Source organism: Microtus pennsylvanicus, chromosome 7 (genome assembly GCF_037038515.1).
Source record: "Microtus pennsylvanicus isolate mMicPen1 chromosome 7, mMicPen1.hap1, whole genome shotgun sequence".
Classification (NCBI taxonomy): domain Eukaryota; kingdom Metazoa; phylum Chordata; class Mammalia; order Rodentia; family Cricetidae; genus Microtus; species Microtus pennsylvanicus.
The window spans coordinates 123,868,707-123,896,695 of record NC_134585.1 but is presented as its reverse complement, the minus strand read 5'-3'; the positions used below and the strand labels follow the sequence as shown (position 1 = coordinate 123,896,695).

Sequence of the window (27,989 nt, the reverse complement as noted above, 5' to 3'; positions counted from 1 at the left end):
CGAGATTTGGCAGGCGGAGGAGGAGCCATCTCGGGCAGCCGCCTCACAGCGATGGCGGCCGAGCAGGGCCGGCGGCGGTGGCGGCTGCGGCTACGGCTGGAGACGGCGGTGGAGGAACCAGCGGTGGGTGGCGGGGGCCTGTGACCAGGAGGTGCCCCCGGGCCCAGGCACCATGAGCCAAGGCCCCCCGCCAGTGGAGAGCGGCGAGCCCGAAGCAAAGGTCCTCCACACCAAGCGGCTTTACCGGTGAGAGGGCCGGGGCGTGTGTGCAGCCACGGCGGGGAAGCGGGGCTGCGAGGGGCGGGGCCTGCGGCGGGCGGGCCCGACGAGGGCGGGGGTGCAGCCTGGGAGCGGGCGGGCGGGCGAGCCAGCCGGGGGAAGCCGAGAGCAATTGGGTGGGTGGGAGGTTTGAAGCGCGTGCGGAAACCCTTGGTGCAGTGAGCTTGGCGTGCCGCGGGGCTTTTCGGGACGCGAGACATCCGGAGAGAATTGGGGGCTAGAAGGGTTGGGTAGGTGAGGATGGGGGTCGCGGGTGGAAAAAACCGAAGGGGAGTGGAGCTCAGAACCCCGCTGAGCACCGTGGTTTACTGGAAACAGCTCTTGACTGAAGTTCACAGAAACAGGTTCATGCCCTTGATTTGCCCCTCTCGCTGTGTGACCTTGGGCCTCAGTTTCTTCTTCCATAAAAGGAAGGATCTCGGGCTGGAGAGGTGGCTTAGCTCTTCCAGGAGACCTGGGTTCAATTCCCATCACCCACGTGGTAGCTCATAGCTGTAACTCTATTTTCAGGGGAATCTGACACCCTCACATAGACATGTATTCAGGCAAAACACCAATGCACAAAAAAATAAAAATAAATCATCTTTTTAAAAAGGAATTTCAAATTATAAAAAATTGATTTAATTTGAATACACTCTGAAGTCCTTTATGGCTCAAATTTTGTGGACTCTGAATGAGAGAAAAAAGGTCGAAGACTAGTTGTCGCCTAGGGAGAGCCGTGAAGGATGTTGGATCCTAGTATTCGAGTTGCCATTGACTCAGTTCCTCATTCCTTACAGTCTGTGTCCACACTCTTGTGTAGCTCAAGTAGAACATAGTTCCCAGAGCCGACTCTCAGGAGGGCGAAGTGGAGACCACGATGAGTTTTCTGCCTTCTATTGGCAAGTGGGTTCCCATTTCCCTCAGACCTGCTGAATGGAGGTGTTTGCCTGAGAAGCAAGCTGGCCCTGCCCAGTCTCGGCAGTGGAAGAACTAGGAGCTGGCTGTGTTCCTGTGTTCTACCTCTTGAAGGTGAAAGGCAGTCGAGGCTCTTCCAGAAATAGGAAGGTGATCCCCATCAGTAGTCCCTGGCCTCTCGCTGTGGGTCCCCAAGGGTTGGTCCCCAGGCTGAGGAGTTCCCTGGAGATGGCAGTGCTGCTGAGTTGCCTGTCAGGAACAGCGTGGGCAGTGTCTGTGCTTTTCCTTACTCGCTTCTGGCCAGTCTTCTGATTGTGTTGGTTGAGTTGGCTTTCTCAAACCGTGGTTTCACAGGACTGACAGATTGAGCTAGTGTGTTCACAGTACATGGCTTTGTGTGTGTGTGCGTGCGTGCATGCGTGTGCGCGCGCTTGCGCGCGCACGTGCACATATGGGTTGTCTGTGATTGTGTTGGCTTTGAGTAGGGTAAACGTTTGATTTTTGTTCTTTTTTGAGACAGGGTTTCTCTGTGGCTTTGGAGCCTGTCCTGGAACTCGCTCTGTAGACCAGGTTGGCCTCGAACTCACAGAGAGAGTGCTGGGATTAAAGGCCCTCTGCCACCACTGCCGGATTCCCACATGCTATTTTTTTGTTTGTTTTTTTCGAGACAGAGTTCCTTTGTAGTTTTGGAGCCTGTCCTGGAACTAGCTCTGTAGACTAGGCTGGCCTCAAACTCACAGAGATCCGCCTGCCTAGACCTCCGAGTGCTGGGATTGAATGCGTGTGCCCCCCCCTCCCATTGAGTAGGTGTAGTAAGAGTATAGGTGTTTTATTTTTTGTTGCTGTTGCTCTAAGACTGAACCCAATGTCTCCACTAAACTACACCCCCAGTCCAAATGTTTGTACTTTATGAACAGGTAAACATTTGAGGCCGCCAGTGTGTGTGTGAGGCATTGGTAATGACCGTCTGACTTTTGATAAATGTTTGTTAGGCTGTGGAGCTGTCGTTGAGCTTAAATAAATTGAGAAACTCCCACAGATAGCTGTCTACAAATATGCCATTTTGATATCTTTTAAGACTATCTGGAGGAGAAGAAACAGGAAAAGAGTTGCTGGAAAATCTACAAACACCAATTGATTTATTAGGCCAGTTATATTCTGTTCTTGTTTTAAATTACTTTCTTTATACTACAGTGATTTGAATTTTCATGGGTTGTCAAAGGAAGATTACAGTTTCTTGAAGAAGCTTATAATCTGGTAGACAGTAGGGGAAAGGGTGCTAAGTGCTCTCAGATTTAAGCATTTGTTCTTGGAGCTTTCTAAAGTATCAGATATTAGCTTACAGGATTTTTTTGTTGTTGTTTTGTTTTGTAATTGAGAACGGAAGGAAGTCTCTGGAGCCTGTTCATAAAGTACAAACATTTGGACCAGGGGTGTAGTTTAGTGGAGACATTGGGTTCGGTCTTAGAGCTACAACAACAAAAAATAAAACACCTATACTCTTACTACACCTTATTACACCCATACTCTTACTACACCTTATTACACCCATACTCTAACTACACCTTATTACACCCATACTCTTACTACACCTTATTACACCCATACTCTTACTACACCTTATTACACCTATACTCTAACTACACCTTATTACACCCATACTCTTACTACACCTTATTACACCCATACTCTTACTACACCTTATTACACCCATACTCTTACTACACCTTATTACACCTATACTCTAACTACACCTTATTACACCCATACTCTTACTACACCTTATTACACCCATACTCTTACTACACCTTATTACACCTATACTCTAACTACACCTTATTACATCCATACTCTTACTACACCTTATTACACCCATACTCTTACTACACCTTATTACACCCATACTCTTACTACACCTTATTACACCTATACTCTAACTACACCTTATTACACCCATACTCTTACTACACCTTATTACACCCATACTCTTACTACACCTTATTACACCCATACTCTTACTACACCTTATTACACCCATACTCTTACTACACCTTATTACACCTATACTCTTACTACACCTTATTACACCTATACTCTTACTACACCTTATTACACCTATACTCTTACTACACCTTATTACACCTATACTCTTACTACACCTTATTACACCCATACTCTTACTACTACACCTACCACCATTTGGACTCAGGAAGCTTAGACAGGATAATCACTTGAACTCAGGAGTTTGAGGACAGCAAGATCCTCCGCCCCACCTCCCACCCCTCGAAAGCAAATAAAAAACTCAGTCCAAGGGACTAAGCTGCTGCCTGTGATATCGAGGTCCAGATTGTAACTGAATTTCAGAATATTGAGTTGTCAAGCTTGCCTGTGAGAAGGCTTTGCTCTCCCACCCACTCCTCAGCTGGGTGCTGCAGTCACTCGGCCCTGTATAGGGCAGCTGTTAGCGCTGAGCTGCTGGGTTACACAGAATCTAAGCCTGCTGTGGACCTTTTTCTTGGTTTGTTCTGGAAGTCATCAGTCTGTTTTTGGATTGCCTTTGCGTCCACAGCAGAGACCAATGTGCCTGCTCCATAGCTTCTACCTGTCATCTAGAGAAGAGCCTACCTTTCTATATTAGTTAGGAAAGCTTGGCTTGTAGCTTAGCTTGTAGCTTCCTAACTAGCTTCCCCCCCCCATTATTTTGGTTTTTCCTTTTTTTTTCTGTTTTTTTTTTTTTTTTTTTTTTTTTTTTGGTTTTTCGAGACAGGGTTTCTCTGTGGCTTTGGAGCCTGTCCTGGAACTAGCTCTGTAGACCAGGCTGGTCTCGAACTCACAGAGATCCGCCTGCCTCTGCCTCCCGAGTGCTGGGATTAAAGGCGTGCGCCACCATCGCCCGGCCTTTTTTTTTTTGGTTTTTCGAGACAGGGTTTCTCTGTAGCTTTGGAGCCTGTCCTGGAGCTCCCTTTGTAGACCAGGCTGGCCTCGAACTCACAGAGATCCGCCTGCCTCTGCCTCCTGAGTGCTGGGATTAAAGGTGTGCGCCACCACCACCAGCTCCTAACTAGCTTTTTTATCTAAAAATAACCCCTTTTTGTTTGTTTGTTTGTTTTTGAGACAGGGTTTCCTTGTGTGACAGTCCTAGCTGTTCTGGAACTAGCTCTCTTAGAACAGGCTGGCTTCGAACTCACAGGGATTCACCTGCCTTTGCCTCCTGAATGCTGGGATTAAAGGCGTGCTCCACTACCGCCTGGCCAACTAATCCGTATTTTTAAATCTATCTTCTATCACATGGTTCTTTACCTTTCTTTCATTCTGTATCTCTGACTTGTTCTGCATCTGCTGGTGTCTCCTGCATGCCTAGAATCCTCTCTCTCTGCCCTGAAGTCCTACCTATGCCTCCTGCCTAGCTATTTACCATTCAGTTCTGTACTAAACCAATCAGAAGGCACTTTGGAAAAGAGACATCTTTACAATGTAAACAAATAGTCCACAACACTCTGTCTTTCATCATTCCCTTATATTTAACTTTTGTTGTTCTCTTTTCTTCATCTTATATTGTACTCACGGGTATATTCATTTACATATGTGCATACACAACACATACACTCATTTCACATGTGAGTGAGAATATGTGGGGTTTTTCTTTCCTAGATTGTACCTCACTTAATATAACCAGTCTGAGTCCATTAATTTCTTGAAAATATGTTAACTTCATTTTTCTTTATAACTAAATAAGATTCCATTTTTTTATGTACTGAATTTTAGTTACCTGTTCATCTATGAGTGGACAGTGAGGCTAGTTCCACTTCTTTGTTATAGTGAATAAAGCATCAATAAACATACACATACATTCATGTGCGTGTGTGTATGTGTGTGTCTGTGAATGGAGAAAGATAAGAGCACATATTCCTCTTTTAGAGGATCTGAATTTGATTCTTTGGAACCCGTAGCTCACAATTGCCTGCAATACTACCTCAGGGAATCTGCCACCCTCTGCTGACCTCCAAGGGCATCTGTGAGTGTGTGTGTGTTTATGTGTGTAGTTTTGTTTTTGTGGACATGTGTGGATAGTTATTTTATTTTGGTGGACTCATCTGTGCATCAAAAGATTTCTATCAGCATCCACTAAAAGTCATGACACTCATGGAGTCATGGACAGCTTGTGGGAGTCTGTTCTCTCCTTCCACCATGTGGCTCTCCAGAGTCAGACTCAAGTTGTCAGGCTTGATAGCAAGTGTTCCATCTTGCCAGCACATTTTGTTGTTTGGGTTTGCACATGTGTGAGTTACAGGCATTCATAGTCATGCCCACTTCGTGTGTGTGCTGTACTTCACACTCAGACCCTCATGCTTGCACAGTAATTGTTCTTACCCACTGAGAATGACAGTCCTAACTGTTCTGGAACTAGTTCTCGTAGACCAGGATGGCCTCTAACTCACAGAGATTCACCTGCCTCTGCCTCCCCAGTGCTAGGATTAAAGGCACCTGCCACCACTCCCCAGCTCACCATTCTTTATTGGATGCTAAAGCTGTAAATAGGTTGTTGCGTTTAAATCTTTGTTGTTGTTGTTGTTTTTATTTGTTTTTCAAGACAGGATTTCTCTGTGTAACGTCCTAGCTGTCCTGGAACTAGCTTTTGTAGACCAGACTAGCCTTGTACTCACAGAGATCCGCCTGCCTCTGCCTCCCGAGTGCTGGGATTAAAGGTGTGCATCACAATTGCCCAGCTATTATTAAATCTTATAAAACTCTTCTGAGTATCTGTGTTATAAAACCTGTTTTTTTTTTAATATTTATTTATTTGTTATTTATACAACATTCTGTCTGTGTGTATGTCTGCAGTCCAGAAGAGGGCATCAGACCCCACTACAGATGGTTGTGAGCCACCATGTGGTTGCTGGGAATTGAACTCAGGACCTTTGGAAGAGCAGCCAATGCTCTTAACCTCTGAGCCATCTCTCCAGCCCCCTAAAACCTGTTTTTATTAATATAAGATACTAGGTAATTTCCCAGGGTTAGAACCCTAAGTTTTCTTTGCATTAGGAGGGTTTCTCTACCACAACACCGTTGACATTGTGGCTAGGGTAATTTTCTTGAACTGGACTTTGCTACATTGCCCAGGCTGGTTTGGTTTCAAAGTCCTCAATGTAAGTAATCCTCCTACTTCAGTCTTCCAAGCCTTCCAAGTCCTAGGATTACAAGTAGACACCACCATGTCTTCCAGAGGATAATTTTTTATTTTATTTTTAATCTGTGCAACAAGATTTCTAGCAGTATCCGCTAAATGCCAATAGCACCTCCCTCAGGAGGGACAATGGTCTTTCCGACATTGCCATGTGTTCCTTGATTGGGGGCTGCTGTATTATAATGAAGTCTCTCTTCATGTTTTCTAGAGCTCAGCCTACAGCCTGCCTTTTCAGTTCCCTAACCCTAAGTCTTCCCTTCCTGTTATCTTCCCTTCCCTCTCCTCCCCCTTTCAGCCTTTTCTTTAGAATCAGTTCCCAGCACTCAAAGTAAACTGTGCACATGGCTCAAGGGCTCTTTGTTTCCTTGCAGGGCTGTGGTGGAGGCTGTGCATCGACTAGACCTCATCCTTTGCAACAAAACTGCTTATCAAGAAGTATTCAAACCAGAGAACGTTAGCCTGAGGAACAAGTAAGCTGGTTCCTGCCTGTCTGTACCAGTAACTGCTGGGCATACATAGTGTACATTACCTTTAACCTCCTGGTCTCACAGTACACCACTGAACCCTTCATTCCATCTGCTGCTTGCACATCCACAAGATTGGCACCATAGGAATGGCATTTGAATTGAAGGGGTTGGTCATGAGAAGGCAGGCAAAAAAAGGAAATAAAGCGGAGAAAAGAATATGGAGGAATGAAGACTATTAAAATTCTTCTTACTTCCTGGGGGCTCTTCTTATGTCCTAGGCTGCAGTTATGGGTCACTGACACTGATGTCTCTTGGGAGGCAGAGATCTGTTGGTGTCGGTAATAGCCCATGCCTTGCGTGTTCTTTGTCAAGGGATGACAGTGCCTCATGCTGCCTTACCCCTCCCCAGGTTGCGTGAGCTCTGTGTGAAGCTTATGTTCTTGCATCCGGTAGACTATGGGAGGAAGGCTGAGGAGCTGCTGTGGAGAAAGGTATACTATGAAGTTATCCAGCTTATCAAGACTAACAAAAAGGTAAGGAAGGCCCTAGGACTTGAAACAGCGCTTGTCTAAAGAGGTGAAGTTGAGGAAGGAAGAGCTAGAAAAGTAGGTCCAGAGCATGCTTTGGGGGAGGAGTAGGGAGGGACAGGATGATGACACACAGGCAGAAGAGAGGAAAGAGACAGTTACACATAATTGAAATTGGAGAAGAAGAGGCCCAGCGAGGTTGATCTAAGACTATAGGGGTAACTTGTGTGGGAAGAGAGATGTGGCCGAGATTCTGAAGTCAAGAACAGAAGCTTATTTCCTCAGTTAGATGAACAGGTTGTAGCAGAGGGAGTGGTTCTCTGAGCTTATTTCTTTGCCTTTCCTGATCTCTAGCACATCCACAGCCGGAGCACCTTGGAATGTGCCTACAGGACTCATCTGGTTGCAGGCATTGGCTTCTACCAGCATCTCCTTCTCTATATCCAGTCCCACTACCAGCTTGAACTGCAGTGCTGCATTGACTGGACTCATGTCACTGACCCCCTCATAGGTCAGTGTAACCTAAGAGGGCTTAAGGATTGGGTTCTTGATCTTCATTGTCTTCAAAGTTTGAATAACTAGTGACCAGTCAGGCAAATGGAACACCTTCAGGTGCTTTGTAAAACTAGATTTATCCAAACAAGCACAGTGAAGGGTTTAGGAATGAGGGGCCTAAAATTGTGAACTCGTGTGGAGGCTGAGGGAGGGACATGGCTCCAGTGTAGATCTGGCTCTGGAAGATGCTATTAACCTTTCTTTTTTCTTCTTCCAGTTGAGTTCTGCCTGTCTGTTGTTTTTAGCTTTAGGGAGTTTTTTCTAGTATTTGGTTAAAGTTTTAAAATCTGTAAGAATGTTGGGAAAATTGTTGACTGTCTCCCTAGAAGGGCTGCCAACTGAGGTCCTAGCAGCAGTGGCTTTACTTTTGTAGCTCACAGATCTCCTTTAACTCAGCTACCCTTTAGAAGTCCTTTCTCCGTCTCTTGCTCTATAGGTACTCTTCCCTCCTAGAGTCTTGCATCAGCTTTCACTAGGAGGTAGACTTTCTGGAAGCCTTGTCCCTGCTACCACCTGACATGGTCTTACCAGATGCAGAGCATCTGTGCTTTGTATTCTTAAAATATTATTGAAAAGCAAAAGGAGGAACTGGGCAAAGTGCTTTGCCATAGAACCATAAGGACCTGAGTTTGAATCCCCAGCACCCATTCATGTAAAAAACCAGGTAGGACGGTTTCAGGTCTAATCCCAGGTCTGTTCAAGTCTAGCTGACTTGATGAGCTTCAAGTTCTGTGCCTCAAAATAAGGCAGAGAGGGTTATTATGATGGCTCAGTGGGTTAAGGCACTTGTTGCCAAGCCTGATGATCTGAGTTCAGTCCCTGGGATCCGCATTATAGAAGGAGAAAATCAGCTCCTAGACGCTGTCCTCTGGCTCCCACATGTGTACTGTGGTATGCACACACCCACCTACATACACATGTATACATAAAATAAATAATAAATGTAATAGAAAATTGTAAAGGAAGGTAGAGAACAATTGAAGAAGACACCCATTGTCTACATTTGGCCCTTACACATACTGTCCTCACACACACACACACATGCATGTGTGTATACACATAAACAAAAAGGGCCGAGGTAGAACAGCTTAGTGGTGGAGTGCTTGTCTGACTGTGTGTGTGGCCCTAGATTTAAACCCCAATTCCACAAAACAGTTGCAAGATTAGTGTGGAGGCAGTGTCTGTAGGCTTTACTAGAGAGAAAGGGGGTCCATAGCTTCAGAATTTGCTTCAGATCATCAGGTCCCCAAACATTTTCTCTTTGGTGTTTTCTTCATGTAGCCAAGTAGAAAGTCTGCAGGAGCATCAGGAAAAGCTTTTCAGAGTGGGCCTTCCCATCCAGGGGACCTGCAAAATGACAGGGCATGAGGGCCTGGTTTCCAGAGCTAGGTGCTTTTTGAAAATGTTTTATTTTAAACAGGGTCTCACTCTGTCTCTCTGACTGCTTTGGAACTCGCTCTGTAGATCAGACTGACCTTGAACTCACAGAGATCAGCCAGCCTCTGCCTTCTGAGAGCTGGATTAAAAGCATGCACTACCACGCCTCCTCAACCTATCATGCAGAGTTCTAATCTTTTATTTATTTATTTGTTTGTTTGTTTGTTGTATATACAATATTCTGTCTGCATGTATGCCTGCAGGCCAGAAGAGGGCACCAGACCTCATTACAGATGGTTGTGAGCCACCGTGTGGTTGCTGGGAATTGAACTCAGGACCTTTGGAAGAGCAAGCAATGCTCTTAACCACTGAGCCATCTCTCCAGCCCCAGAGTTTTAATCTTAAACCAAATTTTGTAACTTCACAGAGGTAGCTTTGATATAGTTCCTCCTGTCTCCTTTGCTTTCCTAACACTGGAGCTCATCTCTTTCTGTTAGACGTCCTGTGTTGACCTTTCAGACAAGAGTTCCCCTTGTGCATCTGTGTGTCTACTTCCTTCCTGATGTCTTGTCAGCTCTGTAAGACAGTTGCAAGGCTGGCCTAGCTTCTCCTCTTCATTTAGGAGGTGTTTCTGCCTAGGTGGGGGTAGAGGAATGAACTCACAAATCAATATCTGAGCCAGAGGTGGTGGTGAACGCCTTTAATCCCTGAGTTCAAGGCTAACCTGGTCTACAGAGTGAGTTCCAGGACAACTAGGGCTGTTACACAGAGAAATCCTATCTTGAAAAACAACAACAACAAAATCAACATCTGTCTCTCATCCCATTATTTTCCCCATCCCCTTTCAGGATGCAAGAAGCCAGTATCTGCTTCAGGGAAGGAGATGGATTGGGCACAGATGGCATGCCACCGATGTCTGGTGTACCTGGGGGATTTGTGTAAGAATCTTCATTTTGCATTTTCTCTGCCTTGGGCTGTGGGAAACGTGCAGGCTGCTTCGGTTGTTGGTACCATCTTTTACATATTGGAGAGCTGAAGATGGTTGCAGTGTTCTGTCTTTCATGCCTATGAGTCAACTCTCTTTGGAGAGCTAGGAATGGCGAAATGCCATTGACATTTGCAGTAGTCAGGATGATCACCATTTCTTTAGGTCAGGAAAATTGGGTCCTTCTCCTTAGAGGCTTTCTAGTATCTCTGTGGATTCCTAGGTGAATAGGAACTTGAGCATCAAGAAGCCCAGAGAACACTTAACTGCATGGTGAGTGTTGCTGAAGCTGGAAAGGTGCTCTTGTGCTTTGTAGCCCTGAGTCTCTAGTCTTTGTAGACACTCATTCTTTATTGGGCTGCTGGTATGGACTTGCTGGGTGCTTTACATTTCACTGACCTGACGCTCTCCTGGCTGTGTCCCCACCGTACTGCTGGTCTGCTTTCGTCCCTGTTTTACACTAACAGGATCAGTGTCTTCCTGTACTGCTGGTCTGCTTTGGTCCCTGTTTTACATTAACAGGACCAGTGTCTTCCTGTACTGCTGGTCTGCTTTGGTCCCTGTTTTACATTAACAGGACCAGTGTCTTCCTGTACTGCTGGTCTGCTTTGGTCCCTGTTTTACACTAACAGGACCAGTGTCCCCACCGTACTGCTGGTCTGCTTTGGTCCCTGTTTTACATGAATAGGACCAGTGTCTTCCTGTACTGCTGGTCTGCTTTGGTCCCTGTTTTACACTAACAGGACCAGTGTCCCCACCGTACTGCTGGTCTGCTTTGGTCCCTGTTTTACATGAACAGGACCAGCGTCTTCCTGCAGAATCAACCATTGCATTTCAGAACCAAATAGCAGAGATTCTTGCAAGCAATTATATTTGTTGCGGGTTCCTGCATTGGGACAAGACACTCAAGATGAATCTGCTCACTTTTATAGATGCTGATTCTTTACATTTTGAATTGTTAGCAAGGAAGAGAGTCAAGTACTGTATATAGTCACACAGACTTAGGATTGTGTCAAAGACCTACAGCTCGTGTGTTAGTTCATGTCCCTGCCTCTTAGGCTCTTCACAGCTTTTCAGAGCGGACTCAGGGAGGGCTTCCTAAAATATAAAATTATCCCTTTTTCCCTTTGTCTCCCATGTAGCACGCTATCAGAATGAACTGGCTGGTGTGGACACGGAGCTGCTAGCTGAAAGGTTTTACTACCAAGCCTTGTCAGTAGCTCCCCAGATTGGTAAGTGTTCTCTTTGGATGTAAACCAGATCATGTCAGAGGTAGGCAGTTCTGTTGGGCATAAATAGGCCTTTGCTTATCTCTCCAGGTCCTTTTTCCCCATTCTCATATGTCACCATGGGTATATATTCTCCCCTTTGTGACACACACACAAGATGAAAGAACGGGAAGAGAAGTGGACAAGTACTAACAGAGAAGGGGAAAAAGTGGTTCCTCCCTCTGTGTGAGGCCACTATAGAAAGAAGAGATACATCAGCTTGCCCCACAGAGTGTAGTGAGACCTTCTATTACAGGGGTTGGGAATGTAGCTTAGTTGGTAGAGTGCTTGTCTAGCATGCACTGCAGAAGCTAGGCCTGGTGGTGTACAGTTACAATCTCAGTGCTTGAGGGCTGGAATTAGGAAACTCACAAGTTCAAAATCATCCTTGGCTATATACCAAGTGTGAGACCAGCCCGAGCTACGTGAGATCCTATCTCAAAATGTATATACTCTTAAAAGGAAACGATTTATTTATTAATTTATTTATTACATATATAGGGTTCTGCCTGCATGTATGCTTGCAGGCCAGAAGAGGGCACCAGATCTCATTACAGATGGTTGTGAGCCACCATGTGGTTGTTGGGAACTGAACTCAGGACCTCTAGAAGAGCAACCAGTGCTCTTAACACTGAGCCATCTCTCCAGCCCCTAACTATATATACTTTTTAAAGATGCCGTTGTAAAGCCGGGCGATGGTGGCACACGCCTTTAATCCCAGCACTTGGGAGGCAGAGGCAGGCGGATCTCTGTGAGTTCGAGACCAGCCTGGTCTACAGAGCTAGTTCTAGGACAGGCTCCAAAGCCACAGAGAAACCCTGTCTCAAAAAAAACCAAAAGAAAGAAAGAAAGAAAGAAAGAAAGAAAGAAAGAAAGAAAGAAAGAAAGAAAGAAAGATGCCGTTATAGAAAGAAATGGGGATTCACATGTAGAGAGTAGTAACAGTCGCAGAGGTTGAGCAAACAAACTGAGCCAGAAGAAAGAAGAGGAGGAGGAAGACTGATGTGCTGGTCACCCAAGGTTCCACTGTTGCCTGCCAGCCTGGCCTTTTCCCTGGTGTTCTCTAATGCTCAGTGTTGATTGAGCCTGGCAACCTTGACTAAGATTGTGGACTCAACTGCGTGAATTCTCTTTGACTCCAGGAATGCCCTTCAACCAGCTGGGCACCCTTGCAGGCAGCAAGTATTACAATGTGGAAGCCATGTATTGCTACTTGCGCTGGTAAGTGTTTGCCAGCTCCTTCCCAGCCTTGCAGTTCATCTCTGCTTTCCCACTCCCCCATCTCTTACTTTTTCCATCTTTTACCAACTTTTGTCTAAGATAGAGACATGTTAGATTGAGGGACTCTACACTCAAGGGTACACTGGCTCAGCCCTGCTGTTTTTACAGAGCCATGTTGGGTTTTATAGGCCTTTGAGAAGTTAAGATAATAACATGCTTATTGTAAATGTCAGTTTGTTCTCCTTTTGCTTCCGTGTTGGTTTGTTTTAGAGACAGGGTCTTGCTCTGTACTTGTGACTGTTCTAGATTTCACTGTGTAGCCAAAGCTGACCTCAAACTTGCAGTGGTCCTCCTTCTTCTATCTCCTGATTGCTGGACTATAAGTATGCATAAGTATACATATCAGCCAGGACTGAAAGCTTTCCATAGAAGGAAATTTGTTTTGCTTTTTAAAGAAAGGGAGCCGGGCAGTGGTGGTACACGCCTTTAATCCCAGCACTCGGGAGGCAGTCAGGCGCATCTCTGTGAGTTCGAGGCCAGCCTGGTCTACAAGAGCTAGTTCCAGGGCAGGCTCCAAAGCTACAGAGAAACCCTGTCTCAAAAAAAACCAAAAAACAACAACAAAAAAAAAGGGTTTCTATCTGTAACAATTCTGGCTATCTTGGAGCTCCCTCCATAGATAGGCTGGCCTCAAATTCACATAGATCCACCTGCCTCTTTCTTCTGAGTGTTGTGATTACAGGTGTGTGCCATTACCATCCAGCTTATTTTGTTTAAATTTATTAAAAAAAAATTTCTGGTTTTCTTTATTTTATGTGTATGAGTGTTTTGCTTACATATGTGTCTTCTCATTTGTACCTGGTGCATGAGGCTCTTAGAAGAAAGCATCAGATTCGTGAATCTGGAGTTACAGATGGTTGTGAGCTACCTTGTGGGTGCTGAGAATCGGAAGCAGAAGGATCAGGAGTTCAAGGCCAGCCTTCATTACACAGGCAAAAACAACACCAAGACAAAAGTGTCACATAGTGCCTGCCAAAGTTGTTGGTTTTGTTATGAAATAAGTTCGTGGTGAAGATTCAGCACTACCATGTGCCGGCTGTGTAACCACTTTGGTCGTTTGTTCTTGCAGGTTTTTTCCTTATCTTTGTATGTAGATAGTATTAGGGTACACTGTGTGCCAGACCTGGATTAAGTGTTGCAGCATTAACAAATAATTCAGGTAAATATATTTAGTTGTAGTAAATGCTTACACAGTGCTGACCCCCATTGTAAGTTGAGATGGTATTTCAGGGATGGTAAGTTAAACTTGTAACAAGGTAGGATTAATTGCCCCCTTTCATATAGAAAGGAAAGTAAGGAAGATACTACCTTTACTTGGATGACTGTCACGCGTGCATGAGAACATGTGTGAGTGTTTGTGTGTGTCCCCATCCTTGTCCATGTGTCCAGGAAAGATGGTTCAGGAGTCGTTACCCCAACTATGTACACAGATACTGAGGCTGAATCGCCCTCTACTTACTAGTAATGGGTCTTAAGGCCCCAGTAGGTGACCTTTCCCATTTCCTCCTATTCCTCTGTTCAGATGCAGTAGTTAACCCTGTTTCTCCTTCAGCATCCAGTCAGAGGTGTCCTTTGAGGGAGCCTATGGGAACCTTAAGAGGCTATATGACAAGGCAGCCAAAATGTACCATCAGCTGAAGAAGTCTGAGACCAGGAAGCTCTCCCCTAGCAAAAAGCGGTAAGTGGGGCCTGTGGGGAGGAGGACATTTTGCAGTGACTACAGTGGAACCACAGGGACTGTAGGGCCATTCAGCGTGTACTCTGGGTTCCTCTCGTTCCAGATGTAAAGACATTAAGAGGTTGTTGGTAAACTTCATGTACCTGCAGAGCCTGTTACAGCCCAAAAGTAGGTGAGTAGAAGTGAGCGTGAGCTGGAATGGTGTCAGGCAAGCTCTTGCCTTGACTGCTTCTTACCTTTGCTGAAGTCCGGTTTCTGTGGGAGAGGCTCACCAGTTGGCTCATCTTTGGCTTCCCTCACTATTGTGTCTGGCCCCATCCTGACGGACACAGTGAGTGCTTATTAGATTCTGATAGCGGCTAAGGGACTGAGTCTGAAATACCCTCAATCATTGTTTTGTTTGTTGTTTTTAATCAATTGAAGCAGGACCTTGTTCATACTAGGCAACTTCAGTTTTATTTTCTTTTGATATACATTGGTCTGTGTTTGTGGTGTCGTTCCCCCTACACGCCCCAGTCCCCACAGTCTCTTAAGTTTCTATAGGATCCTTTAGTGTTTCCTCTTTTTTTTTCTTTTAAAACAGGTCTACTGTGTAACCCTTGCTCGCCTGACACTGTGTAGCTATGTGGATCAGGCTGGCCTTTAATTCACAGAAATCTGCTTGCCTCTGCTTCCCAAGTGCTGGGATTAAAGGCATGCGCCGTCATGTGTAGCTGACCTATTTGTTTGTTTGTTTATTTCTGTGCTAGGGGTTGAGCCCAGGGCCTCATGCATGCCTGGCAAACACTTTACCCTTGAACTGCATCCCTAGATTCTTTGACTTGTCAGTTCTTTGCCACCCCCACCCATCAGTGACATTTCTTGTTCTTCCTGCCTTCCCATAGCTCCATGGACTCAGAACTGACCTCACTTTGCCAGTCTGTCCTGGAGGATTTCAACCTCTGCCTCTTCTACCTGCCCTCCTCTCCCAACCTTGGCCTAACGAACGAGGAAGAGGAAGAGTGCGAAAGTGGATATGCTTACCTCCCTGACCTCCTCATCTTTCAGATGGCCATTATCTGCCTTATGGGTGTGCACAGTTTAAAGAGAGCAGGTACTCCACCATGTCCCTCTGCTCCCCACTGTCCTGTTGTCTTCCACAGTGATCCCTTCCAGCCCATGTCACTGCCCGGTATGTAGAGTCTACTGATGGCACCTCCTGTAAAGGAGCAGAGGCAGCTTTGGGTTCTTACTTCTCCCCTAAACCCCCTTCATAGACAGCTGTATACTCTCCAGGGTCCAGCCTTGGTATCAGAGCACTTAAAACAGCCTGAAAACCTTTCTGGAGAGGCTGTGGGAGAGGTGGTGCTAGGTGCCAAAACTCTTGGGTTACCAGGAACAGTCTCAAAGCTCAAGAGAGGTAAGCTAGGACGAGAAGATACACCTACATGAAAAGGTGGGGGGTGAGGTGAGCTGCTACAGTCTAGTTTGTGAGAAGGTGGGTACTATTCAAGAGACTTGAGAAACCTTTTTTTTTTTAAATCAAGAACCAGCTTTGAGGAATAATTGGGTCATTGGATGAGTTGAGAGCAGGTAAGACAAATTGAAATTGATGGTGCTCACTTCTTCTGTTCTGGTTTTAGGATCCAAGCAGTACAGTGCAGCCATTGCTTTCACCCTTGCCCTCTTCTCCCACCTCATTAATCATGTCAACATACGGCTGCAGGCGGAGCTGGAAGAGGGCGAGAACCCTGTCTCGTCTTTTCAGAGTGATGGCACAGGTTTGAGGCTGGGGAGGCTATGACTGGAAAGTTTGCATGAGACGGGATAAGGAGGGAATTGCGTGTAGTGAGAGCTTGGTGTGAGAGGGCACGTCCATTTCATCTCTCTGACCTTTCCCTGTATGCAGATGAACCAGAATCAAAAGAACTACTAGAAAAAGAGGAACCAGAGCCTGAGCCTCCCACTGTGATGTCCCAAACTGATGAGGGTAGAAAGAGCCGTAAACACTCCCGACTCTCTTGTCTCCGTCGCCGCCGTCGCCACCATCCTCCTAAAGCTGGTGATGACAGTGACCTAAGTGAAGGTTTTGAATCAGACTCAAGCCATGACTCTGCCCAGGCCAGTGACGGCTCAGACAGTGGCTCTGATAAGAGTCTAGAAGGCAGGGGCACTGCTTTTGATGCAGAGACAGACTCAGAAATGAACAGCCAGGAGTCCCGGTCAGACCTGGAAGATATGGAGGATGAAGAGGGAACAAGGTCTCCAGCTCTGGAGCCTCCTCAGGCCAGGTCAGAGGTTCCTGAAGCCCTCAACGGCCCTCTGGGCCCCAGCGATGCCAGCAATCTGCAGGCCATGTCCACCCAGATGTTCCAGACCAAGCGCTGCTTCCGACTGGCCCCCACTTTCAGCAACCTGCTCCTGCAGCCCACCACGGAACCCAACAGTGTGGACAGTCACAGGTCGTGTGTCAATGGAGATGTGGACAAGCCTTTAGAGCCAGGTACCTGAACCTCTACCTCCTGCTTGGTGCTCTGCTGTCAGGAGTCTTGCTAGCATTCAGCACATGCTGTTTTGCTGCTTTTTCACCACACTGCTCTGTGGCTTTGGGCCCTTTCTCTTCTCCTGTTGGTGGTTGGATTTCCTTCCCTCATGGTATCCAGCTCTGCCTAGGTTCCCCAAAGCTGAACACAGTGTTTTTGTCAGAGCAGTACTGAGTGACACTCCAGTGTCATCATTGTCGAAGGAGAGGTCTTCAGCAGCATTCCTGGAGCCTATTCTATGTCAAGCACTAGGCTAGGCCATTTTAGAGTATTGTCCTTTCTTCTGCTACTCCTGTGTAGGCAACCTAGAAGCTCGTGCGTGCTGACCATGTGCTAACCACAGAGCAGCCTTCCCAGTGGTTAGGGTGCTATCTTGCCTAGCTTAGCAACCTGCAGTGGAAGAGCTGTCAGCCCTGTTCTAAATGCTGTCTTTAACCTCCAGACTTTGTACAGAACGCCCCGTTTGTCTGAAGCATGCAGAAGCATGGCTTTTCTTACCCTAATAAGCCCCACTACTTGTTTGGTTTTTTTGGTCAGTTGGTTGGGTTTTTTGTTGTTGTTGTTTTGTTTTGTTTTGTCTGAGTCCTCAAACTCAGAGATCAGCCTGCCTCTGCCTCCTGAGTGCTGGGATTAAAGGCCACCACTGCCCAGAAGGTTGTTTATTTAAAAAATCACTGTATCTGGGATTTGCTTGAAGCCAGTGACATCTTCTTGTGGGTAACCTCTACCATCTGCTCTACTGCAGCCTCTACCCTCTCCTGTCTGGTGAGACCTCACTGGTGTACTTGTCTTGAGATAGACTGAGCTTTGGGAGAACTGTTTGTGTTCCTAGTGGCTAACACAGTCGAGCTGTGGGTGGAACTTTTTGTGCATGGGGTGCAATTTTTAAGACTTAAGAAATTTTAAATGAACGCAGATATCATGATATACTCCCATAATCCCAGCAGAAAGCTCTTGGTTTAAAAGTTAGTGGGCCCAGAACAACGGGGCAGGGATCTGACGGTGAGAGAGAATCAGAACTCGGAGTCTAGGTGGGTGGAATGTGTGGGTAACACTTCCTGAAAGTACAGAAGCCCATTGCTAAATGCTGTTCACTGCTTACCCCAGTTTTCTCTCCTTTGCCCCACCCAGCCTCTGAGGATGGCTCTGAGTCAGAGGGGAGTGAGTCCAGCAGCCGCTCCTGTCGCAATGAGCGCAGCCTTCAGGAGAAGCTGCAGGCCCTGATGGCTGAGGGCCTCCTTCCTGCTGTGAAGGTCTTCCTAGACTGGCTGCGGACCAACCCTGACCTCATCATCGTCTGTGCACAGGTCTTTACACCACATCCTACATTTTCAGGTTCTACAAGGTTGGAAGGGTGATGAGATAAGAAGGGGCCTGGTGGTCTGTCAAGAACTTGATTGGCCTGGCCAGAGTAGGCATGATCTTTTCCCGCAAAGAACCTATGTCCAGGGGACAGAGAGGAAGCTGGTTTTTTTGTTTTTGTTTTTTTTTTTTTTTTTTTTTGGTTTTCGAGACAGGGTTTCTCTGTAGCTTTGGAGCCTGTCCTGGAACTCTCTTTGTAGACCAGGCTGGCCTCGAACTCACAGAGATCCGCCTGCCTCTGCCTCCCAAATGCTGGGATTACAGGCGTGTGCCACCACCGCCTGGCCAGAGAGGAAGCTGTTAATTCTGCTTTGTTTTCCCAAAGTTGGCTTAATAGCTGACACTCTGGGTAATGTTTGGAACGAGACTCAGTAAACATGAAAGAATACAGAGGAAAGAAAGATAGCAAAGGCCCGGTGGTGGTGCATGCCTTTTTAGTTCCAGCACTCGGGAGGCAGAGGCAGGCGAATCTCTGAGTTCAAGGCCAGCCTGGTCTACAAAGTGAGTTCCAGGGCAGACAGGACTGTTATAGAGAGAAACCCTGTCTCGACCCCCCTCTCCCCAAACAAAACAAACAAATAAACAAAAATACAATAGGGGATAGCAACAGAGATGGGAAATTGGGAGGGACAAAGTTGAGCCTTTCCAGGCAGGGATTGTGGCTTAGGAGAGGTACTCTTATGAGCCAGTCTCGTCAGGCTTGCTGCCATAGGGGTTGCATGGTCCATGCCTGTACTGCCTTGGAATCAGAGCCTCAGTCTTGAGCTCATTGCAAACTAGTGTGGAGTGTTGTGGTCTCGTTTACTGTGAGAGGCCCTGTTCCCTTCCTGTGGGTCTCAGCTCAGGGCTCTACTTCACCCTTCATCAGTCCAATTCCCAAGTCCTCTATGAACTTCTTGCTAATCTGCCTAACAAATCCCTCTGAGTCTCATAGCACAAGGACCCGGGTGTGATACCTGCTCTGCTTTTCTGCATTGTTTCTGACTGGAGGTTTCCCTTTTTTCCTCAGAGCTCTCAAAGTTTGTGGAACCGCCTGTCTGTGTTGCTGAATCTGTTGCCAGCAGCTGGTGAACTCCAGGATTCTGGTGAGTGGACCCCTAAGACTAGGCTCTTCTCCTACTAGCCCCTTCAGACCTGGTTGGTCCCCTCCTGTAACAGATTTTTGGAGGAGGAGCCTCCCTAGCACAGAGCAGTCAGTACAGTTTCCACACCAACACTGCCCCTACCGGTCTGGTGGTTCTGTGTGTGAGGAGGTAAGAGCAGAGAGGAGTCTGAAAGGCCAGGCTTGTCGTTATCATCACTATGTTACCTGCAGGCATTGAGCACTGATATCCGTCATTGATCAGTTCATCCCCTCTACCACCTTCCGATTAGAAACTCCTGCTGTCTTTCTCTTGAGACGAACCAAGAGCTGGACATTTCCCGGAACCGTTCTCCTCTCTTTTGAGCCTTTTCAGGCTGGCTGTCTTTGTTCACCCTGCCTGCTTGGCCCCGGGTGTGTCTCTGCCTTCTGCTTCCATCCACCGTTTGTCTGTCTCATCAGCTTGGTCATTCTCTATAGGAGGTTTGTATTTCCTGTGAGGTTATGCTCCAGGGCAGGGGTCTGATAGTCTCCTTCTGCCTAGGCCTGGCCCTATGTCCTCAAGTCCAGAGTCTCCTTGAAGGCTGTGAGCTGCCTGATCTCCCTGCTGGCCTGCTGCTCCCAGAGGATATGGCACTGCGAAACCTACCTCCTCTCCGGACTGCTCATAGACGCTTTAACTTCGATGCAGATCGGCCCCTGCTCAGTGCTTTAGAGGAGGTAAGGAACTTGCTTCCTACCACGAGTGCCAAGTGTTCATCATATATGGCAGCAAATCAGGGTTTCTTGGCTGGGGCAGGACACCCACATGTAGACTGGGAGCATCCTTCAGGCTACAGATTTACCTTGACAGGTATCTTTCCAAACATGTGCTATTACTAGTGTTTCCTTTTCATTTCTCCTCCTTGGGCTGAAGACGGAGAAAGTTAATCAGGACTTGGAATTTTTCTGCTCCTGTGGGCCAGTTGAGGACTGAGCTGGCAGCGCCAGAGAGCACACACGGTCCATTTGGTCAGCAGCTTTCTCCCTTGAGTCTATAACCACGTAGGCCATCTGGGGGCAGCAAAGGAAAAACAAGCCAACAGGCTACCAAGTTTCCTCCACAACCAGAGAAGTGCGACTTATTTTCATATTTTAGGGTAGGCCAGATTTTTATCCGAAGGGCACGAGGAAGGGTTTTACTCAAAAAAAAAAAAAAAATTGAGAGGTGTGAACCTAGCGTGTCTCTCCTTACACGTGAGATGCTGAGAGTCTGAAGAGAGATGGCTTTAGATGTTTCCTCACTCCTGGACTGCTGCCTTTTTCTTTCTTTTTTTTTTTTTTTTTTTTTTTGTCCTCTTTTGCAGTACTGGGGATCAAACCCATGGCCATACACCTGCTGGGCAGTCATTCTTCCACTGAGCTACACTGAGCACCACTCTCTCTTACTTTCTCTTTATCTTAAGACCTGGCCCTCTGATCATCTACGAGGTTCTTTGCCCTGCTAGTTAGCACTTAGTTCCCCATGCTACAGACCATGTGCCTTTCCAAGGAGACTTATGCTGAGAGGTGGCTGGTGTGGCCGGGTGGCAGGCAGGTGAGAGTGCCTGTCAGATTAACTGGGTCTCTGTTCTCCCGCAGTCGGTGGTGCGCATCTGCTACATCCGCAGCTTCGGGCACTTTGTGGCTAGATTACAAGGCAGCATCCTACAGTTCAATCCCGAGGTCGGCATCTTCGTCAGCATTGCTCAGTCTGAGCAAGAGAGCCTGCTGCAGCAGGCTCAGGCCCAGTTTCGTATGGTGAGTCAGCCTTCCCTTCCCTGGGAGCTCTTTCCCTTAGGCTTCCTGAAGAACCAGAGGAAGGGGATCAGCTGCACAAGTAGTTCTTATCTAAAGAACTGGGAAGCCAGGTCAGAGGCCCAGCAAGGCCTGAGAGACACTTTGAGTAGAGGCAGTATGTCTGAGTTAGTCTTGAGACCTCTCTGTCACCACTTGTAGAAGGAGCAGCGGCCTGCGTTCCTGTCACCCAGCTCCCGGCTGCCTGGCTAGCTTATGCCCCGAAATAACAACACACAAATTATATTCATTTAAACACTGCTTGGCCCATTAGTTTCTAGCCTCTTGGCTAACTCTCAAGTCTTGCTTAACCCATTTCTAATAATCTGTGTAGCGCCATGAGGTGGAGCCTTACCAGGAAAGATTCAGCATGTCTGACCTGGTGGCTGGCTCCATTGCGGCTGACCAGAGAGGAGAGGCATGGCGATTGCCTCATTTCCTCCCAGCATTCTGTTTTGTTTATTCCACCTACCTAATTTTCTGTCCTATCAAAGGGCCAAGGCAATTTCTTTATTAACCAATGAAATCAACACAAAACAGAAGACCCTCCCACATCAACCACTGAATCTGAAATAGACAAGTCACCGAACCTTGCTTGGCTAGCTTCCTGTCACTTACAGGAATCCATAGAATTAGCAATGGCTAGGGGAGAAGATGGGATGATGGTGCCTATTGTCCTGGAGGAGGGGTGCTTAGCAGGTGTTCCCGTGCTTTCCTTTCACCAGATTTAAGACTGGGGAATGGAACAGAATGTGGGGTCTCAACATGGAGGAACTCTTGTTTCAGACATAGTCCCATCCAGAGAGCAAGCAGTGGCCTGTGTGCTCAACACAGGCACTGAGAATTTGCTGTCTGACATGCTTGTCAGCATTTTAGACACCGCAGCAAACATGCAGTCTCTTCACATGGGTGTCCTTCCTGACACTAGTACCTTTGTAGTGCTGGAGTGGGTCACTGTGTGTCAGGCATGGGAGCCTCGGGCCTTCATCCCAAGACATGACCTCTGATGCTCTTCCTTTCTCCCAGCCCCCTGAGCCCCATTGCTGTGAACATTTGACAGGCTGGAAAGGGAGCATATTCCCCCAGAAACTCCCTGCTGCCTTATGAACAAGCACATTTTGTTAAAACAAGCTTTTGTGTTAAGGCTTTTATTGTTGGTCTGTACAGGAAGACATGAGGGTGGGGTACAAAAATACGGAAGTTACACAGCTTTAAAACAAAACTGTTAGAATTTCTGCAGGCATTTTCTCAAACTCACAGCTCCACAGCAGTGAGGACGGGGCCAATGAGTACCCTCTCATGTGGTTCTCGGTGCTGCAGGCCACCCTAGTTCCTGCTCTGCCTAGGTCTTGTCATACACTGAGCACTCTGTGTGCTTAGTCTGTTTTGCAAGTGCCCTGTCATTTCACCTTGTCTTCCTGTGGCTTGGGTGCCTATGTCTTCCTTTTATGTCTGAGAAACTAAGGACAGTTCTAGGACAGTTCTAAGACACCAAGTCAGGGTGGGGACCAGGGCTCTGACGTCTCAGGGAAAACCCGAGTTCTTTGTTTCAATTTAGTTTCTTAGCTGTGCTAGGGTTACAGGCATTGTACCTGTGCCAACCGTGAGCTCTGGGGGTTTGATCTCTGTGCAGCCCATCTGCTCGCTGGGAGCTGTTGTCCCACTGCTAAGTGAATGCCAGGCTTAGCAGCTCTCACTGGCCCTTCTGAGATAGGTTTCCCTCTGAGAGCAACCCTCTTCTGTCTGAGCTGCTGGACTGGTAAAGCCCTAGCCTTCAGTTGGTGTGCCTCTCCCCTTCCTGCACTCAGGTGATTCCACACAGGAATCTTGGAGTTTCCTAGTGATGAGTTAGCATAGAAAGTCAGGTTTCAGCTCAGTTGTGCAGTGAGAAAAGAGGGAACTTCGTCCACTTTGTGTTCTACATTTCTGTCTTCTGGCTAACCTGGAAGGATGTGACCTTTGTCAACTTTGTTCTGTTCTTTCCTCCTCTACCAGTGCCTCTCAAACAGCATGGTTGGCATTTGGGGCAGGGCACTTCTTAACTGTGCAGGACTCTGCAGGATAACCCTGGACAATTATCCTTGGTGTATACTATTAGTGTGGACTGTCCATTTCCACCAATTCTGTGTGACAACCTACATGACCTTTGGTTAAGTCTCTAACAGCTTTTCCTTTGTTGTCTTTACCTCCTTGACTCATTTGAAGAGAACGAATTGGTCACTTTGTAGAGTTGTCTGGTTTGGTCTCATTAGAATGACATCTGAGGACACCCTTGATTCACCTAAGAGCCTTCAGTGACAGAGGTCTCACTCTTGTCCACATTTAGAATGTATGAAGGATTCTTTTTTTTAATTAAAATTTTAATAAAAAAAAAAAAGAATGTATGAAGGGCTTGGAACTTCCTTTTGAAAGCGGAAAGAATCCCAGATAAGGTGATGATGGGCATTGGGCAGGATTGAGAGAACAGGGATGAATCAGAGAGACTAGAGAGGCATGGATTAGAGCATCCTGGAAGGGTTGTTCTTAGGCTGAGCCTTGTGTTCTTGAGGTAAGGGAAGGATGCTGGTGTGCAAGTCAGAGGGTTCACTTGACAAGACTGGCCAGCTGATGATTTATGTGCTGAGCGAGGACAGACCTAAGCCACTTTGAGCATTCTGATTTGGGCAGTTGGTGGTTCACTTACTAAACTGAAGAAGGCTGGGTAAAAGAAGGAGTGGTTGGGACTGCTGGACAGACAGGTGCATGTGTGGCCTGAACAGGATGGGCAGGTCTGGGCAAACACTGCCAGGTCCGGGTGTGTGTGGCTGGTACCCTGAGGAGGACCTGGCTAGAAGGAGCAGAGGTACAGAGGTTAGAGCCTAAGGCACAACAAGTAGTATCCTACATACCAAAAATACTCTGCTTTCTCCTCTCCCGAGCTCCCCATGGGTCAGTCATGGGGGTTGTAGAGTGAATTAGAAAAGAATTCCCTTCTCCTATGACAGGACTTCACACGAGCTGCAGACCTAGTCCTCTGGCTCCAGAGGAGGGACATAGCTCTTCTCACGGCTGTGCTTTCCTTGTAGGCAGAGGAGGAGGCTCGGCGGAACAGGCTCATGAGAGACATGGCTCAGCTACGGTTACAGGTGGGCAGTGTTCACATCCTTCTCTTCTTGGTCTGGCTTCGCTTAAGTCCATTTTCAGATATTCCCCTGCTATGGCTCTGGACAGCTACTCTGAGAGCTTTCTTGGCCTCCAGAATATTCCCCATGAAGCTCAGCTTTCCTTCTGCTTTGTCCCTTTACTCCAAGCTTTGTCACCCACTAAGCTCTCTGCAGCCTCAGCCACTCAGCCTTTTCTTACCAGCTCGAGGTCTCCCAGCTGGAAGGGAGCCTGCAGCAGCCCAAGGCCCAGTCAGCCATGTCTCCCTACCTCATCCCTGACACCCAGGCCCTCTGCTACCACCTCCCTCTCATCCGCCAGCTGGCCACTAGTGGCCGCTTTATCATCATCATTCCAAGGACAGGTAAGTTTATCTGGGAGGCTGGGTGTAGATGGTGTGTTCTTTGGGACCAGTGTATATGTGGTCTTGGTTGTGAACTGCAGCCCCAGCATAGGCATCTGTGCTAAACATTGCTGCAAAGATACGGGCAAGTAATGAGAAACTGCAGTGGAAGCGCTGGGGGAGTTGTTAGCTCACTGCTGGCTGGTCACGTTTTCAAAGAGCTTCCAAAATCTTGTGGGCATCACAATCCTACATACATCTCCCATATCCTGTAGACATTTCCTGCAGTGTAGTCTGCAGCCCGAACTTAGTGTCTTTTTCTTACCTCCGCCCACTCCGCCTGCTAGTGATCGATGGCCTGGATTTGCTGAAAAAGGAACAGCCAGGGGCCCGGGATGGGATCCGGTACCTGGAGGCAGAGTTTAAAAAAGGAAACAGGTGAGAGAGAGTGCAGGTCTGGCTAGGACCTTTGGTAGCCTGGGTCCATTATCTAGACATGCTTGGGAGCTCTTTGCTCCCTGCAAGTGACAGGGACCTTGTTCACAATTCATGTGCCCCTTTGGGAGAGGTCTCAGCTCTCAAGACAAGGAGATTCGAAGAGCTGAGAGCCCTGGGGAGTCAGAAACACTGCCCTGTGTCTCTGAGGCAGGCTCTGGACAGCACCTGCTGGGAGAGAATAGCAGTCAAGTCCCAGCTCCAGGCTCTGGCTCCTTTGAAGGAGCTGTCAAGCTTCAGTTGGAGACTTAGGGAGCAGGCCTCCTATTTGCCCACTAAGGGGGCTGTCGAAGCCACCCAGGAAGAAGCTGGAGCCCAGCCCAGGCCCCACCCTTCTAGCCTTTGGGACTGAGGAAACAAGAGCAGAGAGCTCCTCCTCTGCCCTGCCTCTCTGGCCTGCCTGGCCAGGAAATGCACAAGGCCTGCTTGTTTGGAGGTCACTCCCAGAAGCTCTGGCTTGAAAGCATCGGCTTCTGTTGCCTTCCCAGCTCCTCCCCTGGGAAAAAAAAAACAGAAACCCAATGCTATCGGTAGAGAAAGCCAGCCTGGCATCCAAGAAGCCACCTGAAAAATGGCTCTAAACAGCCTGATGGGAGGGACATAGCTATCCTGTCTCCCTGAGCTAACACGCCTCCCCAGCCACAATGGCCTGCTTTGTGTAAACCATGTCCCCACCTTTGTGGTCTCCTTTGCAGATACATTCGCTGCCAGAAGGAGATGGGAAAGAGCTTTGAACGGCATAAACTGAAGCGGCAGGATGCAGATGCCTGGTAAAGTGTCAGAGCTGACTCTGCTAGCCCCTCTGGGAACGCCCCTACCCAGAGATGCCTGGTAAAGTGTCAGCGCTGACTCTGCGAGCCCCTCTGGGAACTCCCTACCCACAGATGCCTGGGCTCAACATCTGGGATCCATTGCCACCAGCTGCCTGTTTTCTCTTGTCCCCAGGAGATTTTTATGTTCAGATTATGGTCATGCGTGGTCTTGTTCCCTTTACTCCCACACTCTCAGGACTCTCTATAAGATCCTGGACAGCTGCAGACAGCTAACTCTGGCCCAAGGGGCAGGGGAGGAGGACCCGAGTGGCATGGTGACCATCATCACAGGCCTTCATTTGGACAACCCCAGTGTGCTCTCTGGGCCCATGCAGGTGAGTCCCGGGTTAGAGGAGAGTCGTCTTGAGATGCCCCAGACAAGCTGCCCTTTCCCTCATCTTCCCTCCTCCATCATTCCGCAGGCCGCCCTGCAAGCTGCCGCCCACGCCAGTGTGGATGTCAAGAATGTTGTAGACTTCTACAGGCAGTGGAAGGAGATTGGTTGAGATCGGGCCCCAAGCCCTGCAGTGGGGCTGACTCCAGATTTCTCCTGCGCTCTCTGGCAACCAGGACCACCACCTGCAGTCACCCACCACACGCAAACAGGAAGTCCAGCTGCGCTGAGGCTGCAGAGAGGGCCCAGGAGCCAGCTGGGAGGATGGGGCCCTGTTGCTAAGGCGAAATCAGGAAAGTGAGGAAGTGCTTGGAGTAGGAGTGGCCTGTGGACCCTCTCCAGCCTTCCACCTGACCCTGCTGTCCGGGGCGGGCGGGGCGGGGCAGGCATGGGCCCTCTCCAGCCTTCCACCTGACCCTGCTGTCCCGGGCGGGCGGGGCGGGACAGGCATGGGTGTCTGCATTTCATTGGAGCAGTTCCTGGACTTCTGAGAGGAAAGGACACCAGAAGGGCCCTGTTCTCACCCAAGATACAGGGTGGGTGGGGCTCGGAGTTTGGGCCCCTGGCTCTCAGGGAAGAGTTGGGAGATACTGAGTGTCTGCATGGTTCTCTGCAGACCCTGCCTATCCTCAAGGACCCTCCCCCCTCGTCTTCCATGGGGACAGGGCAGCTCTGGAGCCAGCTGTGGTGGCTCTTAGGGAAGCAGGGCCTGAAATGGCCTACACCATAGAGCAGGGGCTGCACACTCTGAGGCCCCGCTTCCTTTCTGCCACCTCCAGCTTCCAGGCCCTTAGGGTGTGGGGTTACTGGCTTTCTGCCAGCAGCCATCCCTTCCCCACCAGTTCCACAGTCACTGTGCTTTGTGCTCTTGGCTGCTGTGCTGGATAAGGGGTGCCAATGAGGGAGTGAGGGCCAAGGCCACCCCCCTCACCATCCAGGGAGGGCAGAGAAGATCCCTGAAAGCGGTTTACTTGGGGCCCTCTGCCCTGAACTACTCTCCTTTTGCCCATCCCCAGGATGACAGCCCTGGTGGGCTAAGCAGGGGCTGGCTTCTGGAACGCCAAGTGACACAGAAGCAGAGATCATGAATTGCTCAGGGTCAGAATGGCACCCTGTGAGCAAAGAGCTCTGGCCATGGCTGCCCCAGTTCCACCCCTCAGCCTGAAAGCATAGCTGGGGCTGGGTTCTTTTCTGCTTTCCCCTCCTTACCCCAACTGGCCTAGCTGCTTTGGCTGTGCTTAGAGGAGCTGGCTTCTTGCCTTCCGCTAAGACAGAGGGTTTGGGAAAACCAGGGGACAGTTGGGATTATCCCATTTCCAATTCTGGCAGAGACTTGAGACTCAAGCATTACTTAATAAAGACCCCGCCCCCAAGCTCACTCTGTCTGCTGTGCCTTCTGTCCTGGGGGTAAGGGGAACCTGATGTTTTCGGAAGTGATACGCCTTTCAGTGGGAAGTCACTGCACACTCTGAGGTGAGCCCTTAAGTGCCAGGACCAGAGAGATGACTCAGTGGCTAGGAGCACT

At 48.1% G+C, this 27,989-nt stretch overlaps 1 protein-coding gene across 1 annotated transcript; it reads left to right on the top strand.

Annotated features, from left to right (window-relative positions):
- Positions 1-7: 7 nt before the first annotated feature.
- Smg5 (SMG5 nonsense mediated mRNA decay factor) lies at positions 8-27,842 on the top strand. Its single transcript, XM_075978597.1, has 22 exons — positions 8-246; positions 6,733-6,831; positions 7,238-7,361; positions 7,710-7,866; positions 10,136-10,225; positions 11,415-11,504; positions 12,683-12,761; positions 14,374-14,499; positions 14,603-14,671; positions 15,384-15,592; positions 16,122-16,259; positions 16,388-16,981; positions 18,153-18,328; positions 19,393-19,468; positions 20,009-20,184; positions 21,085-21,243; positions 24,345-24,404; positions 24,625-24,784; positions 25,111-25,201; positions 25,954-26,028; positions 26,267-26,405; positions 26,493-27,842. The coding sequence occupies exons 1-22, from the start codon at positions 173-175 to the stop codon at positions 26,574-26,576; spliced, it is 3,045 nt and encodes a 1,014-aa protein (XP_075834712.1). The 5' UTR covers positions 8-172; the 3' UTR covers positions 26,577-27,842.
- The last annotated feature ends 147 nt before the right edge of the window (positions 27,843-27,989 follow it).